This window comes from Acanthaster planci, linkage group LG14 (assembly GCF_054643075.1).
Source record: "Acanthaster planci isolate LZ-2023a linkage group LG14, COTS_SCS, whole genome shotgun sequence".
NCBI lineage: Eukaryota > Metazoa > Echinodermata > Asteroidea > Valvatida > Acanthasteridae > Acanthaster > Acanthaster planci.
In genome coordinates, this window is record NC_141790.1 from 6,093,957 (window position 1) to 6,119,771 (window position 25,815).

The following is a 25,815-nucleotide window of genomic DNA, read 5'->3' on the forward strand; positions in this document are numbered from 1 at the left end:
AATGTGATAACATGAGACCCTAAATTCATGTGGAGTTCTTAACATGATTCAGCAACTTTTGATCTGAAATTGAAATCCTAGAATATTGGTTTTCTTGAAATACACATTGTTCACTGAGCTTTCTTCAGAGGCTTTGTTGCCTCAAAGGAACGTAATGCACATAATATGACAAAATCATGGAATTTACAATGTACCTTTGAATTAGGACTATATTTCTCTTTCAAACATGTTGTACGTGTGCCCTAATAAATGTACTCATGCACGGATGTGTACTTGTGCATTGGAAATATTGTTGAAAATACAGAATTCTGTGAAAAGCTGATCGTTTGAATTTATTTACAGATATGACTTGACTACAATGGCAGGCAGCTGGGAGTCTCTGATTACTGTAGCCCTGGCAACCATCTTTATCACACTTGCAGGGTTTCGTGTCCTCCTCATCAAACTGTCTGCTAATCAAGGTGGGTAATATTGAAAGTTTCATTGCAGTTTGCATGTGCGAGTACATGTACATGTATGTTCTTAGTTCTTGTTCAGTGCACATAATGCACACCTAAGCAGTAAGGTAGTAGGTAACCAATAGGCCCTTCCATGTAACCCCAAAACCTTTGTACAAAACAGTGTTGTAGGTCTTGAGACCTGGTCTCAGTCTCGAGACCATCTCGAGTTTTTTTTTGCGGTCTCGGTCTCGCCCTGTCAAAGTCTTGGTCTTGGGAGGGCTGGTCTCAGTCTCGAAAGTGCTGGTCTTGGTCTCGGATGCTGTCTCCCCCTCGAGACCAGTCGAGACCGTAACAAAATGCGCATCTAGCTACCACGCCTGCACGTGGTTGCAAAAGGCAAAATTGCCTATGCTGAAGTCAAATCTTCAACCACTGATATAAATACAACACAGTAATATTCAGAATTTTGCAATAAACAATGAAGTTGATGCTGGAATGAAGACGAGTCAGTGCAGCATGATGCAACCTTGTCCCAAGTTGTTACTTTGTTTTCAATTCAGAGTAGTATATGCTGCTTTACACCATGGAGATGAGGTTGTGAGCAGTGGAATTCGCACTCTTGACTGGTTCCCGTTCCGCAGTCTCCTGCTGAACGTAGGGCCGGGAAGGGAACCAGTCTGTGTGTATGTGCACACTATAAATTGTGTGCACGTGTGAAAGTGCTTTCATTCTGTCTTGTATGTGGTACGTGTTGTTTTAGTAGTTCGTCATAATACATCTTTTTTAAATATTTGTTTTTCAGTATTTTGCTTACAAAAAAATAGTGAAGGGATATTTGTTTTAATGTTCACATCATATCATTTGGGACACTCGGGTTGAAAATGACCAGACCAGGGTAAAAGTAGAGCAGTATCACTGATAAAAGAACTGAGACATTCTTTAACAAATATTTGACCTATTTGTGTGTGTTAGTTTATGCTAATGTCTTCATTTTATTTCTTTTGTACTCAATTGTTCTGCCATATGTTTGTGCTTATTTCCTTTTTGGTAAAAACCAAACAGTGGTCTCGGTCTCAGTGTCGACCTGCAAAAGTCTCCGTCTCAAAGTCTTGGTCTTGAAGGAGTAGGTCTCAGTCTTGGTCTCGGTCTTGGTCTCGGACATCAAGGTCTCAGATACAACACTGGAACAAAACATTACCTTGCAGTTTAGACTTTTTCTCCTGAAAGCTAGCCATGATGTACAGATTACCAATACATATGCATTATTTCCTAGTCCATTACTTCTATTCACTAAATTCTCGATCACCAGCAGTGGGCGCCCTAACTCGCTCAACTCCCGCGAAGGCGGCCACCGTGTTCTTCCTCTCTGTTTTTAGTGCCATTACTATCAGACATGTTACTGGTTTGGCTCCGAAAATTTCGAGTGTTTTTCCTTCGCTACTTGTGTTTTCGGTGTTATTTCTCTATCACCTTGTTTGTTTGTTCATTCTTGTTCTCGTGAATGGTAAGACCGTTTTCCCTTGTATAGATATATTTGCCATTCCTTTTTCAGTCTTGTGCAGGAGGCAGACTGACCTTTATATCGACCTAGTTTTCGTATTTGTGTTTTTCTAGGCTTTCGCCTGGTGGTGCTGTTTGCTTTCCTGTATATATAACCTCTGGCAGATAAATACAACAATATCAATGAGAGATTCTCCTGATAAGTGAAGCCAATCTAGTGTCGCCCTGGTGATCGATGTACGCCACGGATGTAGAATTGTCCAAGCGAACCAGGACATTTTTTCCTTTGACGTATGGTAGGAAGCGTTGCAGAGCGTGGAATAGCGCCTGAAGCTCCAAGACATTGATGTGATTCACCTGGAAGGCAGGGCGCCAGGTTCCCGAGATCTGGTGAGGAGGGAGGGAGGCCCCCAGCAACTATTGCTCATGGCTACTCCCTCGAGGTCACAAGTACCCCTCCGTCCAAGGTGTTATGTTCGACCCCGGTGCCACGCAAGAGAGACAAATGCCTGGCCCTGGAGGCCAAACTTCACTCCCTGCTCCAGAAGCATGCCATCAGTTACGTCCATCCCAACTGCATGACAGATGGTTTTCTGTCAACCTTCTTTCTTACCCCCAAGAAGGGGACTGACAAGTGGCGACCAATAATCAATCTCAAGCCACTCAACAAGTACATCCAGCCCAAGAAATTCAGGATGGAAACCATACTGACAGTAATACGCTCCATCCCAATGCCATCGTGGGCTTTGACAGTCGACTTCCGGGATGCATATCTTCACATTCCTATCCACAAGATGGATCGCAAGTTTCTCCACTTCATGTACAAGAGTCAAGTATATGAATTTTGGGCCCTACCTTTCGGTCTTTGACATCCCTCAGGTTCTTCACCCATAGTGCGAGGACTGTCGCTGCCCATCTACATCAGCTGGACGTGCTGAGCTTCCAGTACCTGGACCACATGCAAATCGTAGGTCGTACCTTACAAGAGAAAATAGCATCAACTCTTCTAACCTACAACATTTCTTCTCGTCTGGGCTTCATCATCAATTGAGAAAAGTCAAGACTGTCTCCATCTCAGTCCCCGACTTACCTCGGATCAGAACTCGATCTCCACAGGGGTATTCTCTAGTAGACCCAACCCTCACAGTTAATGTGAGTGAGGAATTTCCCGTAGCCTGTGGGCAAAGTCACGAAAATCTTGTGACCTGCTGAGAGTATTCTAAGGCTTGCTGCTGCTTGGCACGAAAATCACCCAACATTAATTACCTGCAGTGCAAATCAAGCAACAAGACAACTCGTCGTGGTGCTGTCATCTTGGAAGGTCTGCCATCTGTTCATATTCGCATACAAGGTCATGCACTAGAAATGTAGCGCAGAGTAAAGAAAAACATAAACTTTCGTGGATGGTTGCACCAAGGCGTTCGTCCTGGTTCAAATGATTTGCGTGTTCCTTAGGCCGCATGAGGTTGCTCTTTGCCTTGATTTTGTAATGTACAATGTACATTGTGTGTAGGTAGTACATGTACGTATCCGTGCAGGTACATATTACATGTAGGTCACTGAGCGGCCAGTGCGTGCTGTGCTGCAAGGAATGATGAACGCCTTGACCAAGGCTAGCAGAAACCACAAAAATTGAGGGAAAATACAGTAAATCCTGTTATTGTGCTATTAGTGACCGGAATATTGTTTGAATTACATTTGTAATATACATGTGTATCTTAATGCACTAACTAGTGTCTCCATGCCATTGTACATGTAAATACTATTCATCCATGCACATGTACAGTGTACATGTACCTCAAGGTTTATCCATTAGAAAATGTTTTAACGGCAGCTTACTAAAGTCAGTTGTGACGACATGTATGTGTACATGTTTTTTGGAACTCTTTTTGAAGATGCTTCCAGAAGAACAATTTGTTTTAAAAGGATCTGAAAACGACAAGTTCTTTTGTCAACCTTTACATGTGAAAATTGGCATTATATTTTTTCATTGAAAGTACATCTAACAACAGACACAGGAGTAGAAATTTAATTTATTGTCCTATTCAGGAGACATGTTAATTGCTAACGAATTTAAACACCTTTCACCTGTGTTTTGTGATCTGATTATGAAATTGCCAACCTGAAAACTTCTGGATCAATCAGAGTGCTCATTTTGAAATTATGATGAACATGGAGTGCCAAGAGCACCCTTTATTTGACAGGTAAAACTGAAAAACAAAGAAATACCAAAAAATACTCTCAGCACAAATAACAATGTGGACGCATTTGCATAGGTTGGCAAGAGATTAAACACACAAAAAAAGTTAAAAATACGAAAATATAAATGAAAAGTTGAAAGCTCAAAAAAGTCAAACCAGTACATGAATAAGAAACATCGTAAAAGTAAATGCATAGAATTGTCTCAAAAAGCTCCAAGGGATTTTAAGTATCACAGCAGATAATCTTTGAAAATTACTATACAGAACTGTCCTCTCCAGAAGATGAAGTGTCCTCAAACTGCCTATACATGTAGGTCTGGAATACAGAAATCAGCAACCTAAAATAAGGAAAAAGGCATAGTTCCTAAATACACAGAAAACCTTGCAGCACAACTGCAATTACCAAATTAGGAAAAGTTTATCCCAAATATGGAATCTACCTCGTGAATATTCATAACATTGTGGAAAAAATGGCTAGTGCATGTGCTTAGGCATGCCTCGGGTGCACACAAAAACTAAGTTCCTGACATAATATTCAATAGCCATCAATATTAAAATATAAAATGACCAAATATCCACTGTTTCTTGACCAGAAAACAATACTTAACATTAGAACCATATCCCCTGAAAAATTGGCCTTGCTACTTTGGAAAATTTTAGGGGCAGTTATCAATGTTAATGATGCTGGGCCAGGATATTTTTCATTTTTTTTTCTGTTTTCAAAATTCTTTCAAAAATTCCTATCTTCATTTGCTGGACATTTACAAACACATGAAGGACTGTCTGGTGTCCATTCTGGCCTGACAGACAAAATCTATTGACGCTTGAGTATTTCAGCCAGGTCTGCAGCCTTGTAAAAAGAGCCCAGATTGTGCAGTGTTATATAACTTTATTTTGTTCACGAACCTGGCTCAGTCGTTGCTGACCTCTTTTCAATAGGGGCCAGATTAGCATGCAACGGTACTGTGTGGCTCATCGCTGCGGTGGTGGAGCGCTTTTGTCCCCGGTGGTAATCCGCTTGCTCTAAATGCCCCAAACCCTGGTATACTGTTTCAAAACAAGGCAGGATTATCTCAACTTTCATTAGAGTGAAAAAATATCGGTAATGCCCAGCAGCCTGGTCTTTTGTTTCGAGTATGGTCTTTTGTTACAAGGCCCTGTTCTCTTTGTCCGAGTTCGGAGACCCGGCCACGCATATAAAGCATACGTTTCAGGATCCGGAACCCCTGGCAGGAAGTGGTTAAGGCTCAAAATCAGGGAAAATTTTCATAAGACACAAGAAAATTATTGATGTAATGAGGGACATCATGGCGGCAAAATGTGACTGAAAATCAGGCTACAAATTACTCTTCAATTAACAATCAGTGATCACCAACACAGTTATGTACATGAAATCTTAAACTCCCCAGTGGTCTTCTGGTGTAAGGCGCTCAGAACAGAGTGGTCTAAAAATGATGGAAAGACAGGCACTAAAATGGACTAAAGCTTGGCGTGACTGAACAATTGTGTAGCTCAAGCGAAGAAACCACACGGACCACGAGGGGGGCGCTATACTACATGTACATTCAACCGCAACTCACACTGCCAGGGGCGAACATAACAGTAATACTATAAGTACATGGAGGTATTTAAGCATACCAGATTTCAAGTGAAACCTACGTTGTTATGCCAGTGTGTGCAGCGTGCATAAACATGGGTAGGCATTCACTGTGTTCAGGGGACAAGTTCTTTTTTTAGGGAAATTTGAACCGAGTTGTGGGGATACTTCTGAGTCCCCACAATGTTCTCGGTCCCCACAAAATAGGTGAAATGTCAAGTGTACATGTATATCCCCACAACTGCTGTTCGGGAGTACGTGCACATGTAGCTTTTCCCGTTGTGATATTTTTTTTTAATTATTTTTTATTTCATATAAAGGTACATGCAAGACTTTGACCATTTCATTTCAATATACTTGTGCAATTGTACCACTTGCTTGTGAACTTCTGTATTTACTTTCTGGCTTAGATGGCGGGTTTGACTACCTACCAGTTGCGGTCAACTTGTGTGCTGAGATCATCAAACTGTTGGTTTGCTCAATTCTTTCTCTGAATGTCATCACAAAAGGTATGCAAATAAACAGTGGACTGCATGAGAGCATTATTTGAAATATGGCAGACACAGTTGGGGGGGGGGCACTATTTGGTTGGTGGTAAAATCTTTTGAGTTTTCTCAAAAATTACCCACTTTAAATAAGCCCCTCCTACTGTGTCTGTCATTACTTCAAATAGGCTAACAGAGCTACATGTATGAAGAGAGGAATGGACATTTTTCTATGTAACAGTCATAATATTTTGATGGTAATTAGTATGGCTAGCTGTCAGTTCAGAAGAAAGATACTAATTCACTAAGTTTAAAAGTCGCATGCAGCAACATTTACTAAAATATTAAAAATGAACATGGGTGTATTAACGTACAGTGAATGAAAGTACAGCTCTCTTTAAAAGTAATCGGGAAAATGCACCTTTTGGAGCAAAACCTGACACCAGTGGGTGTTATTACTGTAAACCATAGAGTAATAGAGAGATCTGTAACACAGCTGATGAATTTTGTCATGTTCATAATTGATGTTATCAGTTTTTTCATGATTTGGAGCGTATTGTAAGGTGGAGTATTTACTTTACATTTACATTGCAGATTTTTAGCCAGTGTTGTGGCAGCATTTTGCTCTGTATAAACATCTTAATACTGGTAAGGGAATAAACCTGTGATGCGGCAGTTGTAAACTACTCTGTTTAAAACCATTATCACACTTTCATAGTAATTCATAAATACATTTTGTTTTGGGGGAAAAAAAAGTTCGCCCCCAGCTTGGGTCATCACGCTCTGCACGATGGGTTCGCTCTGGGCATATACAAACTTGCCCTGGCATCGCAGTGTCCCCCGAAACGATGTGACTTGACCCATCAGGCATACATAACCCGGGGTGGATTCATCCAGACCAACAATACTTACTTCAAGCCCTGGTTGCCCTCCTGATTCACCCCCAGTAGTTTCTATCCACCCATGGCACATTTTTCTGACTCAGATAAAATCCAATGCTGGAGATGGTGACTACTGCCAACCCCGAGATCCCAATTTACAGGTTGAAACTTCAATGATGGGATCACCATGACCCTCCCAATCGAACCATTCCTCAGATGTCAATGGGAATGATACCACGGATACGCAGGATCTGTCCCCCCTGGGAAACATAATTCTATTTGGTCCAATGTGAGATGATCTCGTTGAAGGTCTCCCGGAGTCAACTGTACCAGAACCTGATCCTGTTTCTCAACAATCCTTCAAACAACACACGGCCATGAAAGTACCTGCAGGACCCTCTAAGCTCTTTCTGGTCCATCCACTAGACCAATTTTTTGTCAAGCATACTCAGAATACTGCCAACCATGAAAGTTGGCAGCATTTGATAAACCAATGCTTTCTTTCGCTTTCCGCTGAAAGATTTTGATGATTACATGATGGTCTCTTTAGTACCGGACACGGCTAAAGATAAACTGGCTGCACAAGGAAGTGCATCTGGCTCATCCTGTAAACTGTTTGTTGACCCTACCAAAAAACAAGCTGGTGACTGTCCTCCAGAAGCTGACTGGGCCTCTAGATTTAGTATGCGTGTTACGTCCTTCATGCTCCTGCTGTCTGAATATCTTGTCAGGGGCTGCGAGGTTGGCACTGCCATTCCCACTGATATGCTGTTTGCGACCTTTTGCTATCTCAACAACTCTGTCAGCAGTTCATGTGCATCTCAACACTCATGACTTCCTGTCGATAGAGGAATGTTTTACATGCCCTCTTCCTTTCATCTGAAGGAGCCAGAAAGCATCTTGAAGCTCTCCCCTTGATGGGGCCAGACCTCTTCGCTGGCAAATGCCAGGAAATAATGGAGGCCAAAGCAAAAGGCATCAATGCAGGATACATGTAAATCTCTGTAAGGCAGCATCAAAATTCGGTCCAGATCAGACAAAACCTTGCAGATTGAAACCCCTCTAGCCTCCGGCTGGACACCGTGCGAGGTCCTGCTGGGTTAGGCCTTTTGGCCATTGTGCTTCTGCTGTGGTCAATACACGAACGGTGGCAGATACCTCTCACTGACACTATGGCCAACCCTCCTGCCCGAGTGGCCAGTTATACAAGCCAGCGGCCTCTCAGTTCTCTGGGGGTTGGCACCGCTGAATTTTTAGAGCCTTGGCCATCCCCAACTCTCAGACCTGTGGGTGGCCACCTTCAATCTTTCCAAGGGTCCTGGTACTGGACGTTCTCCATCCAGTGGGTGCTCCAAACAATTCAGTTTGGCTATGATCTGGAATTCATTAGCACCTCCTCCCCCCACACCAGACAGACATCCCAATTCTTGGGCATGGCACACCGATGCTCTGTCAATCCCGTAGACCGGAATGTTTGCATATACAATTCCTCTGACATCCCTGATCACAGGAGTGCTTTCAAAAACAAAACATGAGCATTGCAGAGTTCATCTCATCACCCATGTACTGGTTTCACACAAGTGTAGCTGGGAGCGATAACTTGGATTCGCCAGCGAGCTTCAACCACTTCAAACATAGAATGCTCGGCCAGAGGTCAGTTTCCGTAAAACACTTTATTCGATGCGATGAACTGTGGAAGTTAAATATTTTAACAATAATAAATCTTTGGAACAGGTTGAAAAATTATATTTGTGACTAAATCAATAAACTAATAATACTTGAAATATAATCTGAGTGCACAATACAGTACTGCAACATATCCTCCCTGCTAGGTAGATCCTTAAATTAAGTAAATTAGAAAGAGCTGGAGAGCTCAACAAAAAAGTATTTGTACTAGTGTAGGGACGATTAATACCCTGAAATCATGAAAATTCAGAATCCAAAGTTCTCAACAACAGCTAATAAATAACATAACTATAACTCTACATGTAGAACTCTCTACAGTTGACTCTCATTAATACGAGGGCCTTGGGACTTACTAAATTAGCTTATATTATCCGGACCTTGTCTTGTGTGAAAGCTGCCGTCCTGCTTGATGTATTTATCACCAACCAACCGTATGTAAAACGTACATGTGTACAACTACAAGTGTGCATAATTTTTTGTTTAAAGGAACATAGTATCATTTTGTTACATGAATTTGGTTTTAAAAAGTTTGTTTATGAAAGTGAGATACAGTTTAATGAATAAAGACGTGTAACAAAGAATAATTACAAAATGTAAGAACCGAGGAAGCGGAATTTCCACCAGTCATGTCGATTCGGAGCTACACGTCTTTGGCCCCACACACCATGATAAGATCCACATGCACACACGTAACGTAATACATGTACATTAACATTTTAGTTGGTAACCAACATCAAAGCTGTACTTATTGCACATAAAAATGTGAGGAAACCAGCTATTTGTTGGTGTGGACAGCGAATATCGGATTTTACTTTTGAAAGGCGTGCGGGTTTGGTGAAAAATTATTAGCGAGGGATGCACTTTTTTTTCAAAACTTGTGGTTTTTATTTTCTAAAACAGTTTTGGACTGAAAACCACATTTTGCTCATGATTTTCTGAAACTGAGAATTTATAGAAATGTCAAAATCGAAAGTCATGATATTTTGATGTTATGGTGGGGAGTGGGTAATGATTTTTAGATGGAGGTTGGGCAGTTTTTGAGCCGGGTGTTTGGTTACAGAACACAAATCTTATTAGTTTCCTGAGGACGACAGGACGACATCTCCAGTGCCTAAGGGTTCTTGTCAAAATTTACCATCCGTGAACTCCGCCTTCCGGCAACCGATCGTCGGTGAGCCCCGCAAGCTTATTTGCATTATCTAACAATGGGCTTTGTTATGCTAAATTTCCAGGTCCGCTGAGTCAGCGAACTAGTGACTAAGCGAGGTTCACGGGCTAACCGCCACTCTGATCTCTTTATGGCCAGTATGTTGGGTGCTCGTGGCTCATAAAACCACAGGCATTTCTGGGCTGTTCATGCGGGCTTCTCAAACATTCTTTTGACTTCTTTAGCATCCACTCATACTTTGTCGGTAGCCCTCTTTTTTTTCTTGAAGCCCATGTTTCTTTCGCTTTGATGCTGTCCAAAACCACTTTCTTATATTTTATTGAGTTTTAGATTGACATAATTTTTCCCATGCACTTTGAGAGAATGATACGGGTCGGAAAATATGTTTAAAAATTGGGAGGAAAAAAAATTTTATTGTAGAACTTCACTGGCCTTCCAAAGTATAGTGGTGGAAGCTTTCCGCATACATGTACATGTAATGTAGGTATTAAAAATGTTACTTTTTACTGCGATGAATTTTTTTTAACACTGTGCTTTCCAGACATTTCTGACCCATTTAACTATCGTTGAATTCATTTTAAGCGTGGTTTTGTTTCTTGTACAGTAGGTTTTATTATGGTTCCACCATAGGCTTATACAGGTATTTATTTCTTTCGTCATTATTTCCTTTAGCTGTAAATGTCGATTTTTTCTAAAAATAATTGCACTAAAGGTTTTTAAGGTTGCCTGATTTGACTGTAATTCACAGCCTTCATTACCCCATAAGCTGACAAGTGAATATATAAAAGCAAATGTGTCAAGCTTTGCAGTCTGGGTGATACTGTTACTTATACTGGTGATACTTGGTGACCTTGGGTAGGTCACCTGATTTTGCCATAGTCACTGGGATTTGAAGCCACCAACGACTGCGAGCAAAATTTGTTTTTCAACGACGTGGACTTCGCTGGGTGCTCCGATTTCCAATGAGGTCTTGTTCCCGTACAATACTCCTCCTTTACAGATTGTCGTGTACAGATCACAGGGGAGCTGACTACAAAGCAACAGTGCGAAGGAAGAATGCGCTGCGTAGTATTTCACAAGTTTGTGCATGCAAAGCTCAGTGCAGAACAGTGGCTAGCTTTAGCATTAAAAGTGCCCCTGCAGTATCTGTTGAAGTGGTGAGACTGTGTAAACCTTTGCCAAGTTCAACTCCCAAGAGAAGAGTGCTAAAAAACACAGTTGAAAACATGGTCCTAAGTGCCTGAGAAAGTTGAGAGTTGCCACATGAGCAATGGCTGAAAGCCTAGTTCAGAAATATCACTTTTTGGGAGTAATTTTGTTTTATGGGAATAATAATAAAGTAGCTGGTTAACTATTTTCAAGATGTATTTTTGCGTTGGGGAGATGTTAATTATATCTAACGGTTTGCCCGTACCCAAAATAGTTCGCGGTACCCGCTGCTTCATTTGACTCGGACCGGCCAGCCAACCCCGGCAAGCTCGGTGGTCGAGTGGTTAAGACATCTGCACTAGTAAGCAGGAGGTCGTGGGTTTGAGTCCCACCCGAGTAAGCTTGTGAGGTTTTTTCGCAAGCTCTCGGACAAGCACTGAGCATACAGTGCTTATTAATATACGTTGGGTATGGGCAAACTGTTATATATAATTAGCTGGTTAACCCACAATAAACCAGAAGAAACTGAAAGATTAGGGACTGGAAAATAATTAAATGTGCATTTCAGATACCTGATGTTGGTATGCATTACAGGCCCTAAACATATTGCTGACAAAAATACCTTGGCAATACTGTTGCCAGGCAACCTCTGAAACGCTGCCCATTTGAGCGGCCATTTGATCACACTTGGCATACGTTCCTGACGACAGTCACCTAATAATAAAAATGAACCCCTCCAGCCCGGTCCCTTGGATAAGTTTCATTGGTCTATGGAAACTCGGCAAGCCGCCGGCGCCCAGTTCCCACTGTCCTGTCTTGGCAATGAGCCATGGCCTAGCTGTTGATACATGTAACTATGCTGCCGATCATAATACAGTAAATCCCAAAAAGGCCAAACAAAATTATCACACTACCAAAACAAACATAACAGGAGTTTCAGTTAAGTGAAATTTCTGATAGCGTTGAAAATTTTAAATTTGCGTCAGGTATAGGGCAAACTGGCTTTGCAAAATGAACGTGTATGGCCTTTATGGGTTGCATTTTTAATACGGTACCCATGCCACCTGTCTCATCCCTAGAGTTGTCCTACCCTTAGGGACAGACCATTGGTAGCTTAGACATGAATATATACACACCTGTTGCTGGAAGTTTGTTTTACCTGTACAATATTTACATTTATTTATAAAAGAACACAAAATAAGGATAATTTCTTACATTAACATTGTTATTGATTACAATCTAAATGAGGTGATGAGTGCCTCAATGTCCCGCCACCATGTTGCTTCTGTTTCTTCCGTTGTAGTCGGCTTCTGTGGCCTGTGGCTGACTCAGCAAGTTTCTGCGTCCTGCTGCCGCGGTCCAACCCCTCTGTCACCACCAGTCAACCGACTCCCTCTTCCTCTTAATGTAAAACCCTGAAAATTACCACCATATTCCCATGTTTCTGGTTTTTCTGGCCAAGTTACATTTAACGCAAAATATTCATTAATGAATTTGAAGAGTTCTGAAGTGTGTCAACTTTCAAGATAACTGTTTCAGTGCTGCAACAACCTCAACTTAAATCAATAAGGATTTTATGCAATATCTCGGCAAATCTCATTTTCACTGGCTCAAGATCTGGTTTTGCAAGGAATAAATGTATAAAATAAATATCCAATATATCATATTTATACATGGCTAATTTACAGGAACTGGGCATTTCCTGGCTTTCCGTTTCTCAGAACAGTCTAAATGTACATGTAGTTTATGCTACTTCCATAATTAGAAGTCACTCATCTCCAGACTAACTCGACTCATGACTACAAGTCATCGATGCTGGCCACTGCCCTCTCCTCCGAATCCAGCAATGAACTGATCACATCAACCCATATCTTTTCTTTTAAACCCGAAGGAAAAATTTCAGCACTGCCACGCCTTATTCCAAAGAACTCAAAATATTTTGTGTACTATACCCGTCATAAATATTCATTATTCAAATTAATGCATAAGTGGCCATATCTACCAATAACAACTCAACTTAGCCCATCATTCTGGTAAGGTTGACTGACTTCAGGAATGTTTGGGTGTGGCGGCTCAGGAAAATAAAATCTTGTTTCACCACTAAATACCACACACAAAATCAGTCTCTGAAGGTTTTAATAGATAACAGACAACAGAAATAAACAATTTTCAGAAAAAATTTAAAAGCTCCAAATGAGACTTGCCAATAAGTACATAATAAACACCCTACTCAAATATTTCTTTCAGGGATCTTTTCAGCAATATACCACTAAATACAGACACAATCCAGCATTAATCTGGACACGAGTCTCCATGTCTGATTTATTTCCGGTTGGTGAGTTTTAGCCACTCAAATTTTCCTCTTCTCTGCTCTCTCATCACAGTGTTGTTTTTCTTCACTCTTTTCGGGTATATTTCTGGCATTTCTGCAGCAAAATTAAACAAATTTAGCAAAATGTTTTCTTATTTTAAAGCATAGAAATCTACATATACACATGCACACGTAGCTCTTCGAGCAAGGGTTTACACCACCAAATTAGAACGATGATATGGGGATGACTTCTAATTTCGGGGTGAATCTCTGACATTAACATGATGAAATGATAACTTCCCAGAATTCCATCTTTCAATTTCACCATTATCAGATTTTCCTCTTCAGAATCCTCACATTATCAACTCACTGAATGGGAATTCTAAATGGACGAAATTCTGGTACCAGTAGCCACCATCGTGGCTGCACGACTCATCAAAGACAGGCATGCCGTGTATACAGTGCTAACTTCTATGCATACTCTGTATGTACATGTACATGAACGCAGACTCGCACATACAAAGATAGCACCATGCATGCCACTAGGCATCTCCGTGTGCCGTGTGCAACCACACTCGGCGAATCGCCAAAACCTGTCCTTTTCAGTGTGATTTCCTTGGGCCATTTCACATCATAAAACTTTGCAACCCAAGTGAAAATATTGATGAAAGATTTACACCTACCTCGTTCTCTGACAAAGAACGTGCACTTTAGTCTCGAAACACTTTGTTGTACTTTTCAAAATGTAACTTTGCCGTCTGTGAATGGATCGTCATGGAACACTGGTGAAGGAAACCTTCGCATCTATTCGGAAAATGCCACGAAGACAGTTAAACCAATCAGAATGCCCGGATCATTTTCGGAAAATTCTGTCCCGAAAACGAGTTCGTATGAAGAGCCGCGGAGAATGATGCCGGCGTGTCCTGACCTTCCAGACTGTTCGGGAACACAAACGTGAAAGACGCGTAAGTTTTACCATAAAACCAAAACCACTCTGAGAATTTAGCAATGAAATTCTATGAACATACGAAAGAAACACACAGAATGTCGAAATTGCAAAAATATTTTTGATTTTTTGCAGCTCGAGGCTGTTCCCAAATATTTTGTTGGTATATTTTACACCGTACATTGCAAACACTGCATGTGAAATGCGCTTACAAGTCATTTTCATTTATTCTGTGGGGAATTACCTTGATGCAGCTTGTTCGCGGAGTTCGTGTTATTAAAATACGGCATGCAACTCATCATGAATTATTTAGTGAAGCATTATAATGACAACAGAGGGCCGGCCGTGCTAGCCTCATTAACTTGACCACACATGGACGAATACGACCGCGGAGTACGTGGACTGCTCGGCCCTTAGCAACAGACAGCTTTCCGCATAAATCCGAGGTTTTTTTGCAAGAACCCCAAGTCTTGCAACTTTCTTGCCTCTTCTTTCACACTGCCAACCAAGCTACATCAATGGAAAGGACAAGGCATCATGCAGTTGACCTGCAGACAATCCACATAGCAGGGTTCGACAACGTAGTGGCGAATGCACTTTCCTCAGGATGATGGAGCAGCCTCACGTTGACAGCTTTGCTTCTCTGAACAATGCTCAACTCCTGGTATTCTGCACGAGACTTTCTCTCCCTTTGTGCAGGAGCCACAGATGCCCTACAGTCTGAAATTCCTTTCTACCCATCTCATTAATTCCACGAGTTCTCACCAAGATAGAGCAAGATCACTGTCAGATACTCCTGAGTACTCGTTTCTGACTGCACCAGCCCTGGTTTCCCTGACTACCAAGACTTCTGGTTCACTATCCATTTGTCTCCCTGCCAGACCGGACATCCTCCGCTATCCAAGGTCAGGGGTCTTTTTCACCCAGCTTCCAGCAATCTCCTAACTTGTAGGGTATCGTCCAACGATCTTTTGTTCGACAGGACATTCTAGTGACGCAACAGCCATTGCCGCATGGGATGTCATCTGCCCAACTGTTGGATCTATGACAGCAGAATTTAGCATTTTGTTATGTTCCTTGACAGTCAGGCTTTGGCTCCAGCTAATGCTCCTCTGAGTGATATAACAGACTTCTTTATGTATTTCTTTTGCTCAAAGTTGCAAGTATCTACAACTCTATCTACCAGTCAGCCCTAGCTGCCATACATGGCACTTGATCACCTTTTGCATGGTACATGTATGTTCATCCAGTGTCCCTTCATTGGGAAATTGGTCTGGTAAGACCTAAGCTAGTTTCTCTAGGTGCTTTCTGGTCCTTCCTTTGAGCCCTAAATGATGCCTCTCTCATGTACACCAGTGTCAGGTTGGTCTTTCTCATAACAATTGTTGCCTCCAGAGGAAGCAGTGAACTACAGGCTTTCCCTGTTGCTGAAGGCTTTCTACATTGAGGGCCGCATGGTGTTCCCCTCATTCCTTCGATTGGCTCCCTGACGAAGGACCAGACTTCCTCACTTGATCCTTCCGATATCTTTGCACTCTCAGGTGCCCTGTTCATGTCCTGAAGTGGTACCTGATTAAAATGATAGTGTGAGAGGGACAATAACCATGTCGCTTAGGCACGATGTAAAAAAAAGATTTTTATTGGCTCGCCACGAGCCGCCGCAGCACCCTACAGCGCATTTTTCCAAGTCGCCTGTCCACCCTCCACACACGGCGCAGCGCGGCGCCCAAACCAGTCTGCAGCTCATTAAATATCCCTGTTGTGCATTCGCTATTGTTATGTTAACAAGAAGTATGAATAGAGAAATTCCTCTCTCACACAAGGTGCGGTGCGCCGATGTCCATTGTACATTTTGGCCACAGAGCAAGTTCTGTGGAGTGGGAGAATATCACGGTCTGAGTGCAGTCGTTTTCTGGTCTCCAGATCTGCCTTCAGCTCAAATGGACCTCAAATTCCAGTGCACTGTGGTCAGTACCCTTTGAGCAGGAGATACATGTAATACAACACCATTTCCAAATTGTAAATTTTTAATCTGGACAGAAGTTCATTGATATTCTATCACTCTATTTCAAATAAATTCTCTGCTTGACCGTATGAAATGTATATTCGTGGGAGGTAATGGACCCAGTTGCCTTTTTAAGCGCTACGGCTTTTGATTGGGAATGCCTGTCACAGCATTTCTGTTTATTTATAGACCTAGACCACGTGTGGTTTTTATTTTCCCCACCCCACCGAGTAATGATTCTTGGCATCCAAACCACCAAAATATCCGTAAATAGCATTTATGTATAAAACGATGGTGGTTTAATATTTTCCCTGCCCACCACATACTCCTTATTTTTAATCTGCGCAGTCAATCTGCCAAAAAAAATCATCCTCCCGATCTCAGCATTTCTTTATCCACACCTTGATCACATGTGGTTTTATTTTTCCTCGCCCCACCTCCTTCTCCTTATTTTTATTCTGCACAGTCAATCCACCAAAAATAATCATTCTCAGGATCTCAGCATTTCTTTATCCAAACCTAGATCACAGGTGGATTAATTTTTTTCCCCTCCCCACCGCACCACATACTGTTTATTTTTATTCTGTGTTTTCAATCCACCAAAAATAAACATGTACATGTATTCAGCCTGCAAAATATTCTTGAGTGCTGGGTATAGAATATTCTAAGTCTTGAGAAAGTATTCTGAGTCCAGCGAAATTTAGCTTTGAGTCTTGTGGAGAATATTGATAGACCGATAAAACATAAGTTCTGATGCAGGGAAAAATATCATTAGGCGGGAAGAAATATTCTGAGGACGGAGATTTTTTTGTAGATATTCCTGGATCCGGGATATTATATTCTAAGTCTTTGGGAAAATATTCTGAGTCGGAGAAAAACTATTCCGAGTTCCGAAGTGTGAGAAAACATTATATAAAGGCTACAAAGAAAATCAAACCTGGGAAAAATATTCTAAGGCAGAGGAATTAATTTCAGCGCAGCCAAAACTAATACCCAATGAATGTATTTTGGCCCTAGGGTAATTGAAATGTGTTTGTCTCTTCGCAATCAAAAGTGCCAACTTTACAGTAAAGAAATGTAATTATTGATGTTATTGTGACTGCAGAATTTTGTTTCCGCCAATGACTGACACTGTCTTTAACAGCTGCTGGTAGGGGTAAAGGGCTTTTAACTTTTACAACCAATGATAATTGAGCTTATAGCTTATAGAGCTTATGTATTGATTGGTTTCTAGTTTCTTGTGTATGTCTTGGCGATTGGTATGTTGACAGTTGAGCCTGGAGGAGGGCAGTTGATGACTATTGTTTGATAAGCTAGATGAGCAGTTTACTTGGTACACAGATGCCAAGCGTCTGGCTTCTGTTTATACACACTAACAGAAAAATGTTTGGAGAGTGGGCCTTCTGTTATGATGCCAAAAAGTCTTGTTGTAAGTGGACAGTCATGACAATTCCATGATTTTGTTTCACCTGTTGGACAAACTTCAAAGATTTTTTTTTCAACAGAAAGCGAAAGTCTTTAATAATGAAAATTGCCAGCATCGGGAGTGTGTGTGATTCTGTTGGCACACTGCGGCTGCCTACAAGTACCCGGAATGCAGTCATCCGTGAAAGCATTATGTAAATCTTACCTTTGTTGTAAATGCAGGAACACTAAGTAGGTCGGTGGCGCCGAGGGTCAGGTAACTGGGGCACACTGCGCTGACCCTTGACTATGCGGCGCTGTAGATCACCAATAAAAATCTTTTTGACGTCGTGCCTTATCACTATCACAAGATCACAACATCCAGCAGCGTCATTCACTATTGCCCGCTGGACAGCATCGGCCATTAGATTTGATAATCCAGTCTGGCCATCAAGCTCTGATGAACATAGTCAACACTACATCAGAGTTCATGATGCAAGAGCAGTATCTGTATCTTGGTCTTACTCTCGAGATGTTTCCGTTGCAGACATCTACAAACCTGTGTGTTGGAAGTCTCCTTCTACCTCCTGCAACTTGAGGGATGTCCTGCAGAGTGACACTGCAAATGGCAGGACAATCCTACTGTCCTCAGCGCAGAGGTCAAAGGGACCTGTAGGATGGATGACCAGTCATCATGGAGTTCATTTACTAATTTTTAAATCTATACACTCTGCCTTGTTTATATGTGATTGTGTATTCTCAGCATTACATGTGTTACTGCCAACCCCCCCCCCACCTAGACCAGTGCTACTCTACATATGTAATGACTGCTTGGGTACGTAGAGCGCCGTAGACTCCTCCCTCACATTTAGTGTGGGTTGGATCTACTAAAGTACTAGAGAATACCTATACCTACATGTATGTAATGACTGTTTGGGTACGTAGAGCGCCGTAGACTCCTCCCCCACATTTAGTGTGGGTTGGATCTACTAAAGTACTAGAGAATACCTATACCTACATGTATGTAATGACTGTTTGGGTACGTAGAGCGCCGTAGACTCCTCCCCCACATTTAGTGTGGGTTGGATCTACTAAAGTACTAGAGAATACCTATACCTACATGTATGTAATGACTGTTTGGGTACGTAGAGCGCCGTAGACTCCTCCCTCACATTTAGTGTGGGTTGGATCTACTAAAGTACTAGAGAATACCTATACCTACATGTATGTAATGACTGTTTGGGTACGTAGAGCGCCGTAGACTCCTCCCCCACATTTAGTGTGGGTTGGATCTACTAAAGTACTAGAGAATACCTATCCAAACAGTCCTCTCCCACCCATTCCCCTTCACTCTACATGTAACTCCGACCTTTTGAGTCGCTTTCAAAAAGGATGATCAAGGTTGCGAGACCGTGGTGCATTATCAGGGGGATCCACAGGTAATCAATCTTTTCAGCAATAATAATAGGCACATGGGAAATTTGCATATGTAGTGACTGTTTGGGTAGGTATTCTCTAGAAGACCTGACCCACACTGAATGTGGGGGAGGAATTTACAAGATGAATACTCTACAGATATCTGAATATTGGCAATCGTTAATAATCTGTTAGTGTGTCTGTAAAACGACCTAAACGCGGCATTTTACGTGGAGATATTCAGCCTCCAAAATCAGGATACTTTTTTTGTTGCAATTTTAGGCAGAGTGATGTCTGAACGGATATAAATAATTCAGTTTGAGGCTCAAATAAAGCTGTTGATTGGCTCCCCTGGAAAGTCTCGGGGAAAACAATAAAAACCTAAGCATTGCCGAAGAAAACGATGTGCAAGACTACAACAGACAGGTGATTCAGACGTAGCCTTGGGCAGATGAGACATTATTTTACAAACACAAGGCCTAAGTTGATAGGCCTAGTTTAAAACTGTTAATGGTTTGATTGAACAGTTTTATGACTTCCATCGGTAACAAATCACAATGTGCAAGTCCGAGTGAAGTCACAAGTCATTTTTTGCAAGTCCAAGTCAAGTTGCAAGTCAAAAACTGATAGTTACAAGTCAACTCACGAGTTACAAAAATAGTGACTTGAATCGTACTCGAGTTCAAGTCAAGTGACTTGAGTCTACAACTCTGGCATTTCGCCCAGGAATGTGCAAAAGCCCGGAAGCTGGCAAACAGCGATCAGCCCCCTGTAGGGCTTGTGGGCAGGCTGAGAGGTCAAAAGGGTCCAAAAGATTATACAGAGACAGTAAGAGTGGTGGTGGAAAGAGGTCAAGACAAGAAGATGGACATTGAGTTAAAACTCTGCCTGATCTTAGTTTGGGCCGTCGGTATGGGTTGTTTGTGGATAGAATTGTTCTGGTGGCAAAGAATCTATTCCTAATTGACACTGGGTTCACCAACACTTTGATAAGTAGTATGGTGTACCACCAAATCTCAAAGGAGAAGTGACCAATTCTGGAGACAGGGGTCAAGGTAAAACAAGTTGAAGGTAGTCTATTAGCTGTGCTGGGCATAGCTTGGTTTGAGGTGCAAGTGGGACAGACCATGCACCAAGTGAAGGTAGTGAAATGAAATTCGCTGATATCCTTGTCATGGATTTCCTGGTGTCCACTGATGGAAGTTTAGACTTCCAGGAATAGAGGCTGCATGGTGTGCTACATGTACATGTACCAGGTAATCAAGTGCACTAATGGTGCAGGTGAGCCTTTTGTTGGACGAGTTGGAGTTTCAAAGACTACATTTGTTCCACCGGGTCATGAGGCTGTGGTCCCGGGTAGAATTGCCCGGAAGGGTCCGACTTGCTTGGGCTGGCATACATGTAAGTGGAACCGATTGAAGGTGGAGGTGACTTGGCACAGAAGGGGTTGGTGTTGACCTGATACCTGGTTGAGGCTGAGTACAAAGTTATTTTGTTGAGGGTGTTTAACTTTGGGAGAGAAAATAGAGTGGCGAGTGAGGGGATGACGGTGGGTGTTGTCTCCCGGGTTGAGGCTGGTTTGATTCTAGAGGATTTGGACTTGGCAGTGAATGCAATTTCACGATCTTCCCTTTTATTTGCAACACTTGTAAGACATGTGTACAGCAAATGTTGAGGCTGAGCATCATAGGGAGATCTGGAAGTGTTTGGTCGACTTTCAGGATGTATTTTCCAGGGGTGATCATGACATTGGTCAGACCAATGTGGTGAAGCATCACATCAATATGGGAGATGCCAGGCCAATGAAAGAGCAGCCCAGGCATCAACCCTATTGTAATCAGAAGGAAATTCAGAGGCAAGTCAGTGAGCTTGATCAGAGGGGAGTAATTGAACCCTGTGACAGTCCATGGGCAGTAAATGTTGACGTGGTTACCAAGTGCTTCTGTATTGACTACAGAAAGCTCAAAGCAGTCACCATCAAGGACAATATCCGGGTATCAGTGAAAGTATTGATGCAATGAACGGGGCAAAGGGGGGTTTGTATGCTTGACTTAGCATCGGGTACAAGCAAGTCACTCTGAATGAGGACGCAAGCCAAAAGTTGGCATTTTAAGTTGTATGATTTGTTTAGTCTGTTTACAACTGTACAATCCAGACTGAGATTTTTACGATTTCCAACTCAAAGGTATAAAGTGTACAATTGTGTATAAACTCTATGCAAACTAGCACGGAGCTGGCCTCGTAATGCACATGTCAGAAATGTGTCAAAGGCATCCTGTAGTTTGTGCATACAAGCTGCATGAGGAGCAGTAGAAACCAGCGTGGTTGAATCAGCCGTTTGCCCCAATATATGCCATGATGAACAGGGACTAATAGGCACGATTGCACCTAAATGCAATGTGATTGCATATATCCATGCATTGTACATGTACCAACGTACACACGTGTGTCGAACAGTGTGATTGTACTGAAGTTTACTGGAGTGGAGGACTATCAGGGGTTTGATTCTTGGATATTTTGTGAGCAACCAGACTTGTTTTGCACAGTGACAACAAATGAGCAGAAGTTCAGGGATGAATACACCACAAAAATGGACCTTTGTTGCAGTATACAAAGTCTTGTCGTGGAGAAGCTTGTACGTGTTTTGCAATGCATGAAACTTGTGACATGATATTGCTCACCGAGAAGAACATTAGTTGGGCCAAGAGAAATAGCTTTACTTCTGATTAAATAGGATCGGTAGGTAAGGATTTTGTGAAATTTGTTTGTATTGATTAAATGGGACGAAAGTTGCCAAAAGTTGCCACAAAAGTGATTAAAATAAAAAAATCAACAATTAATTACAACTCATACTTGCACTATGTTAGTCAGGTAAATACAAGTGTTTTGACATGAGAAGAAGTGGTTGATAGGTGTTTGTTTTGAAAGAAAAGACAACCTGATTTTTTTTACTTGTTCTAATTTGCAGATGAAAATTTTCAGGGTCGTACCGAAAAATAACGGTTGGTCAGGAAACAGGAACTGGAAGTGAGATAAGATACACCTTTTCATTTTCAAAAGTTGGCATCTCTGGTTGTACAGGTGGAAGTGCACGCCCTTCAGGCTATGTAATGCCTCATTAACATTTGAGAGGCTCTTGGAAAAGGTCATGGCCGGCTTGCAATGGGAGATTTTGTTGATCTATTCGGATGTAATTATTTTCTTTGGTCAGACGGTGATGTAGACCATTGCGCGTCTTTGGATGGCACTGGACCAGTTGAGGAAAGCTGGGTTGAATCTGAAGGCCACCAAGTGCCACTTGTTCCAGAAATCTGTAACTTATCTGGGGCATGTTGTGTCATCAAAGGGCATAGCCACAGATCCGCTGAAGGTGAAAGCTGTGGCAAGTTGGCCTGTCCCAAAATGCGTGTGAGATGTGACAAGCTTCTTGGGCCTTGCATCGTACTACTGAAAATTCATTTGGGGGTTCGCAGAAATTGCAAGTCCACTGTATGCTTTGACTGAGAAGTCAAGGGGGTTTGTGTGGACAGCCTTATTCGGTTGTATTCGAGAAAACGAAGGGCAGGCTACTAGCAGCCCCAATTCTGCCATACCCTATGCCTGAGGGTGACTCTATCTTGGACACTGATGTCAGTGGTGACGGTATTGATGCATTGCTGTCCCAAGTCCAAGATGGTGAGGAAAGAGTCTTGGCTTTATATGCGAGCCAAAAGCTCAGCAAGCCAGAGAAAAAGTATTCTGTAACTCGTAAAGAGTTGTTGGCCGTCATATTCTACTTGACGTAGTTCAAGCAGTATATTGGTATGGTTGAACAGTGACTGTCAGGACTGACCATGCCGCATTGTGGTGGTTACTTAATTTTAAGAAACTGAAAGGTCAATGGGCTAGATGGCTTGAAACAATCTCTCAGTATGACTTTGTCAGAATGACCACAGGAAGTCAAACGACCCCAAAAAGAAAAATATTTTCTTTTAATAAGAAGGGTGAGAGCCTATTCAGTTCACGTGCTTGATTGAGGAAGAAGAAATCAAAGGCTCAATATGGTCTGACTTGTACTCTATGTTTTAATACAACAAGACAACTCCTTTTATACTTTGTGGCAGCACAAAATTCATGTTGGAAAACAAACATGTCGGGTTTTATACTAATCTCTGTTGTCTGACTTTACTTATTAAACTTAAATGCACAGTAAATGAAAACAAACACAATTTTATCTAGTGCTGCGGGCGAACCACGGAACCGAGACAAAAATCATCAAACAAGGCACTTTCGAATTGAGCAAATCTGTTCGGTTTGGATGTACGGCTTTAATATGGCATTTCATTTATGGCACGCGGGAAAACATACAAAAATACAAGAAAACTTAATAAAAAACAAACATAACGAAAAATGGATAACGAGTTGTACAGCGTGCTCCACACCTGTGTGAACATACTAAAACTTACAATGGCCCGCATCATGAGATGGTTGTAAAAAGCATGTGGTGAGAATCACTCAGAAATCAACCAAGAACACGCAACGTACGGCATTTTCCCTGTATAACATTTCTAAATTCTCACTACATCCAATCATGCTCATGTATATTCAGATCTATTATTATATTTGCCGATCTCCGATAGTCACTTCCCTTACGTTCCATATTAGAGTAATGGTGTGCCGTATTAGGCCAATGGCCTCATAAATGGCTGTGCAAAACAAATTTTGATTGGATTCTGATCACAATCGGACTCGTGCTCGATCCAAGGCATCCCTGGATGAAAATTTTGCTTCAGCAGAGCACCCAAAGAGATTTAGTTCGTGCGGTGGCCTAACTAGCTTTACATTTGACCATGAAGGGTTTGATCGTAGTGGGAGTGCATTTTAATGGAATTTTGCCAGATTTTAAATTATAAAATGCTCTTATCCCTCCAAAAGTGGCTGATGGAAAATCACCCCTTTGGTCACATGCACGCCGTCCTTGGAAAGGTTTCTCCTCAGATATGCAACGAAAGCCATTTTCGTAGTTGAATCTATTTTGCAAAAATAACCAAAACAAAATTCACTTGAAATTTGATTTTAATATTGTATTTTGTACCTAAGGACGAATGTCCCAATTGAGCATGCTGTTTTTTCTATTTGCACATATCTTACGATCGTTTTGTTGAGTCAAGCGTGGTCCGAACACAACCGCTTCTGGTTGGCAAAACACGGTCAGAAACTGTCACAATTTCAGCAGTAACTTTATATGGAATGTACTCGTAAACAAACTCTGAGGAAACAGTTTAAAAATATATATTCAAATCAAAGTTGCTCGTGGATGGGGAGAGATAGCAGATTCATAATTTTATACACAGAAATACTATACAGTGGAACGCCGCTATGCCAAACGCCAGTATACCGAACATTCAGCTGTACCGAACATCGTCCTTGGCTCCCAATAATTTGTGCACAGAACCTACCGAACACTATTCAGTTGCCGTTTGTAATTTCCGAACATCAACATGATAAACCAGTCGGTGTTTTTGTATGTTGGAAAGTGACAAGTGGCCATTATTTCCCCAAGGATTAAAAGAGAAAGCCGCTAGTTGTCAACGGTACTGAATAGACACTGGTTTTGTGACTTTACATGATCGGGTGTGAAAGAAAACCACACATACGCGCACGGTGGCATTGCACTAACATTAGTCTAAAGAGGGTGCCGCTGAGACACAAATAAACCAAGATTCGCCACAGCATGCATCAGAGATCGATCCTTAGTGGCAGTTTCACAACTTTTACGATAAACTTGATATTAATTTTTTGACTCAAGTTTAAATAAAAAACAAAAAGAATTAACATATACATTTCTGAAGACCTCAAACTTGACTGCAACGGCAAAACATCACGAAAACTACGGGAACTAAGGTATCACAAGAGGGTGCACTTCGGTTAGACAAGAGAGGGCGCCATTCAACATGGCAACGAAACGTTCTGCAGTTAAATTTGCTATACTGAACAACCGCTGTACCGAACATTTAGCGTGGACCCCATCTTGTTCGTTATAGCGTCGTGCTACTGTATAGGCCAATGCGGCACGTTCGTAGCGTGCCTTTCGATGTCTCAGTGTGCTTTGTACATGTACATGTGTGTACATGTCTGAACCCCAACCAATCCGAAGTTCGGCCAAAAATTTCCGAGCCGTGTCTGAACCGAACCGAACCGAACCGAACCTTGAAACATACTTGCGGCACTATTTGATGCGGAGTTTGACTTTTTTATTATCTTCAAAGAATTGTGGTACACGTGACTGAAGTTCAAAATAAATTCGTATTGTGTCTATGTGGATATTTCCTTTCAGAGATCGATAGATCAGGCTGTAAAATGAGGCAACCGTGTTTGGCATTTCCTGTCACTCCCATATAAACATATTTATTTTCCAGTCTAAAAAACCTTAAAGAGGAACAATGATTTTGTGGTGACGTCTTTTTGTCAAGAAATACCCACTCAAAACGTTTCTGAAGCTAGAAAAATGTCTGTAGCCTAGAATGCAGTTGATTTTGCATCTCCATCACAATTTGGTAACCTCTATTCCCTACGGCCAGCCCAGGAAGGCTGACCGGGGCCACTGAAGTTCTCCTTGAATAGGGTCTATTGTTGACAAATATGGC

The 25,815-nt window shown here is 41.8% G+C and overlaps 1 protein-coding gene across 4 annotated transcripts in view; it reads left to right on the plus strand.

Moving 5' to 3' along the window:
* Positions 1 to 25,815, plus strand: part of LOC110975732 (UDP-sugar transporter protein SLC35A5-like) — a 71,267-nt gene that overhangs the window by 21,965 nt on the left and 23,487 nt on the right. The window contains exons 2-5 of one of the 4 annotated variants that reach the window (XR_015427665.1): positions 343 to 461; positions 2,055 to 3,261; positions 6,149 to 6,247; positions 6,818 to 6,871. Coding sequence is in view for 3 of the 4 variants with exons in the window: in XM_022228480.2 (XP_022084172.1) it covers positions 343 to 461; positions 6,149 to 6,247; positions 6,818 to 6,825 (226 nt within the window). In the remaining variant the exon portion in view is untranslated. Of the gene's footprint in view, positions 1 to 342; positions 462 to 2,054; positions 3,262 to 6,148; positions 6,248 to 6,817; positions 6,872 to 25,815 lie in introns of those variants that run through there. The other 3 variants (XM_022228480.2, XM_022228476.2, XM_022228478.2) reach the window with 3 other exon arrangements.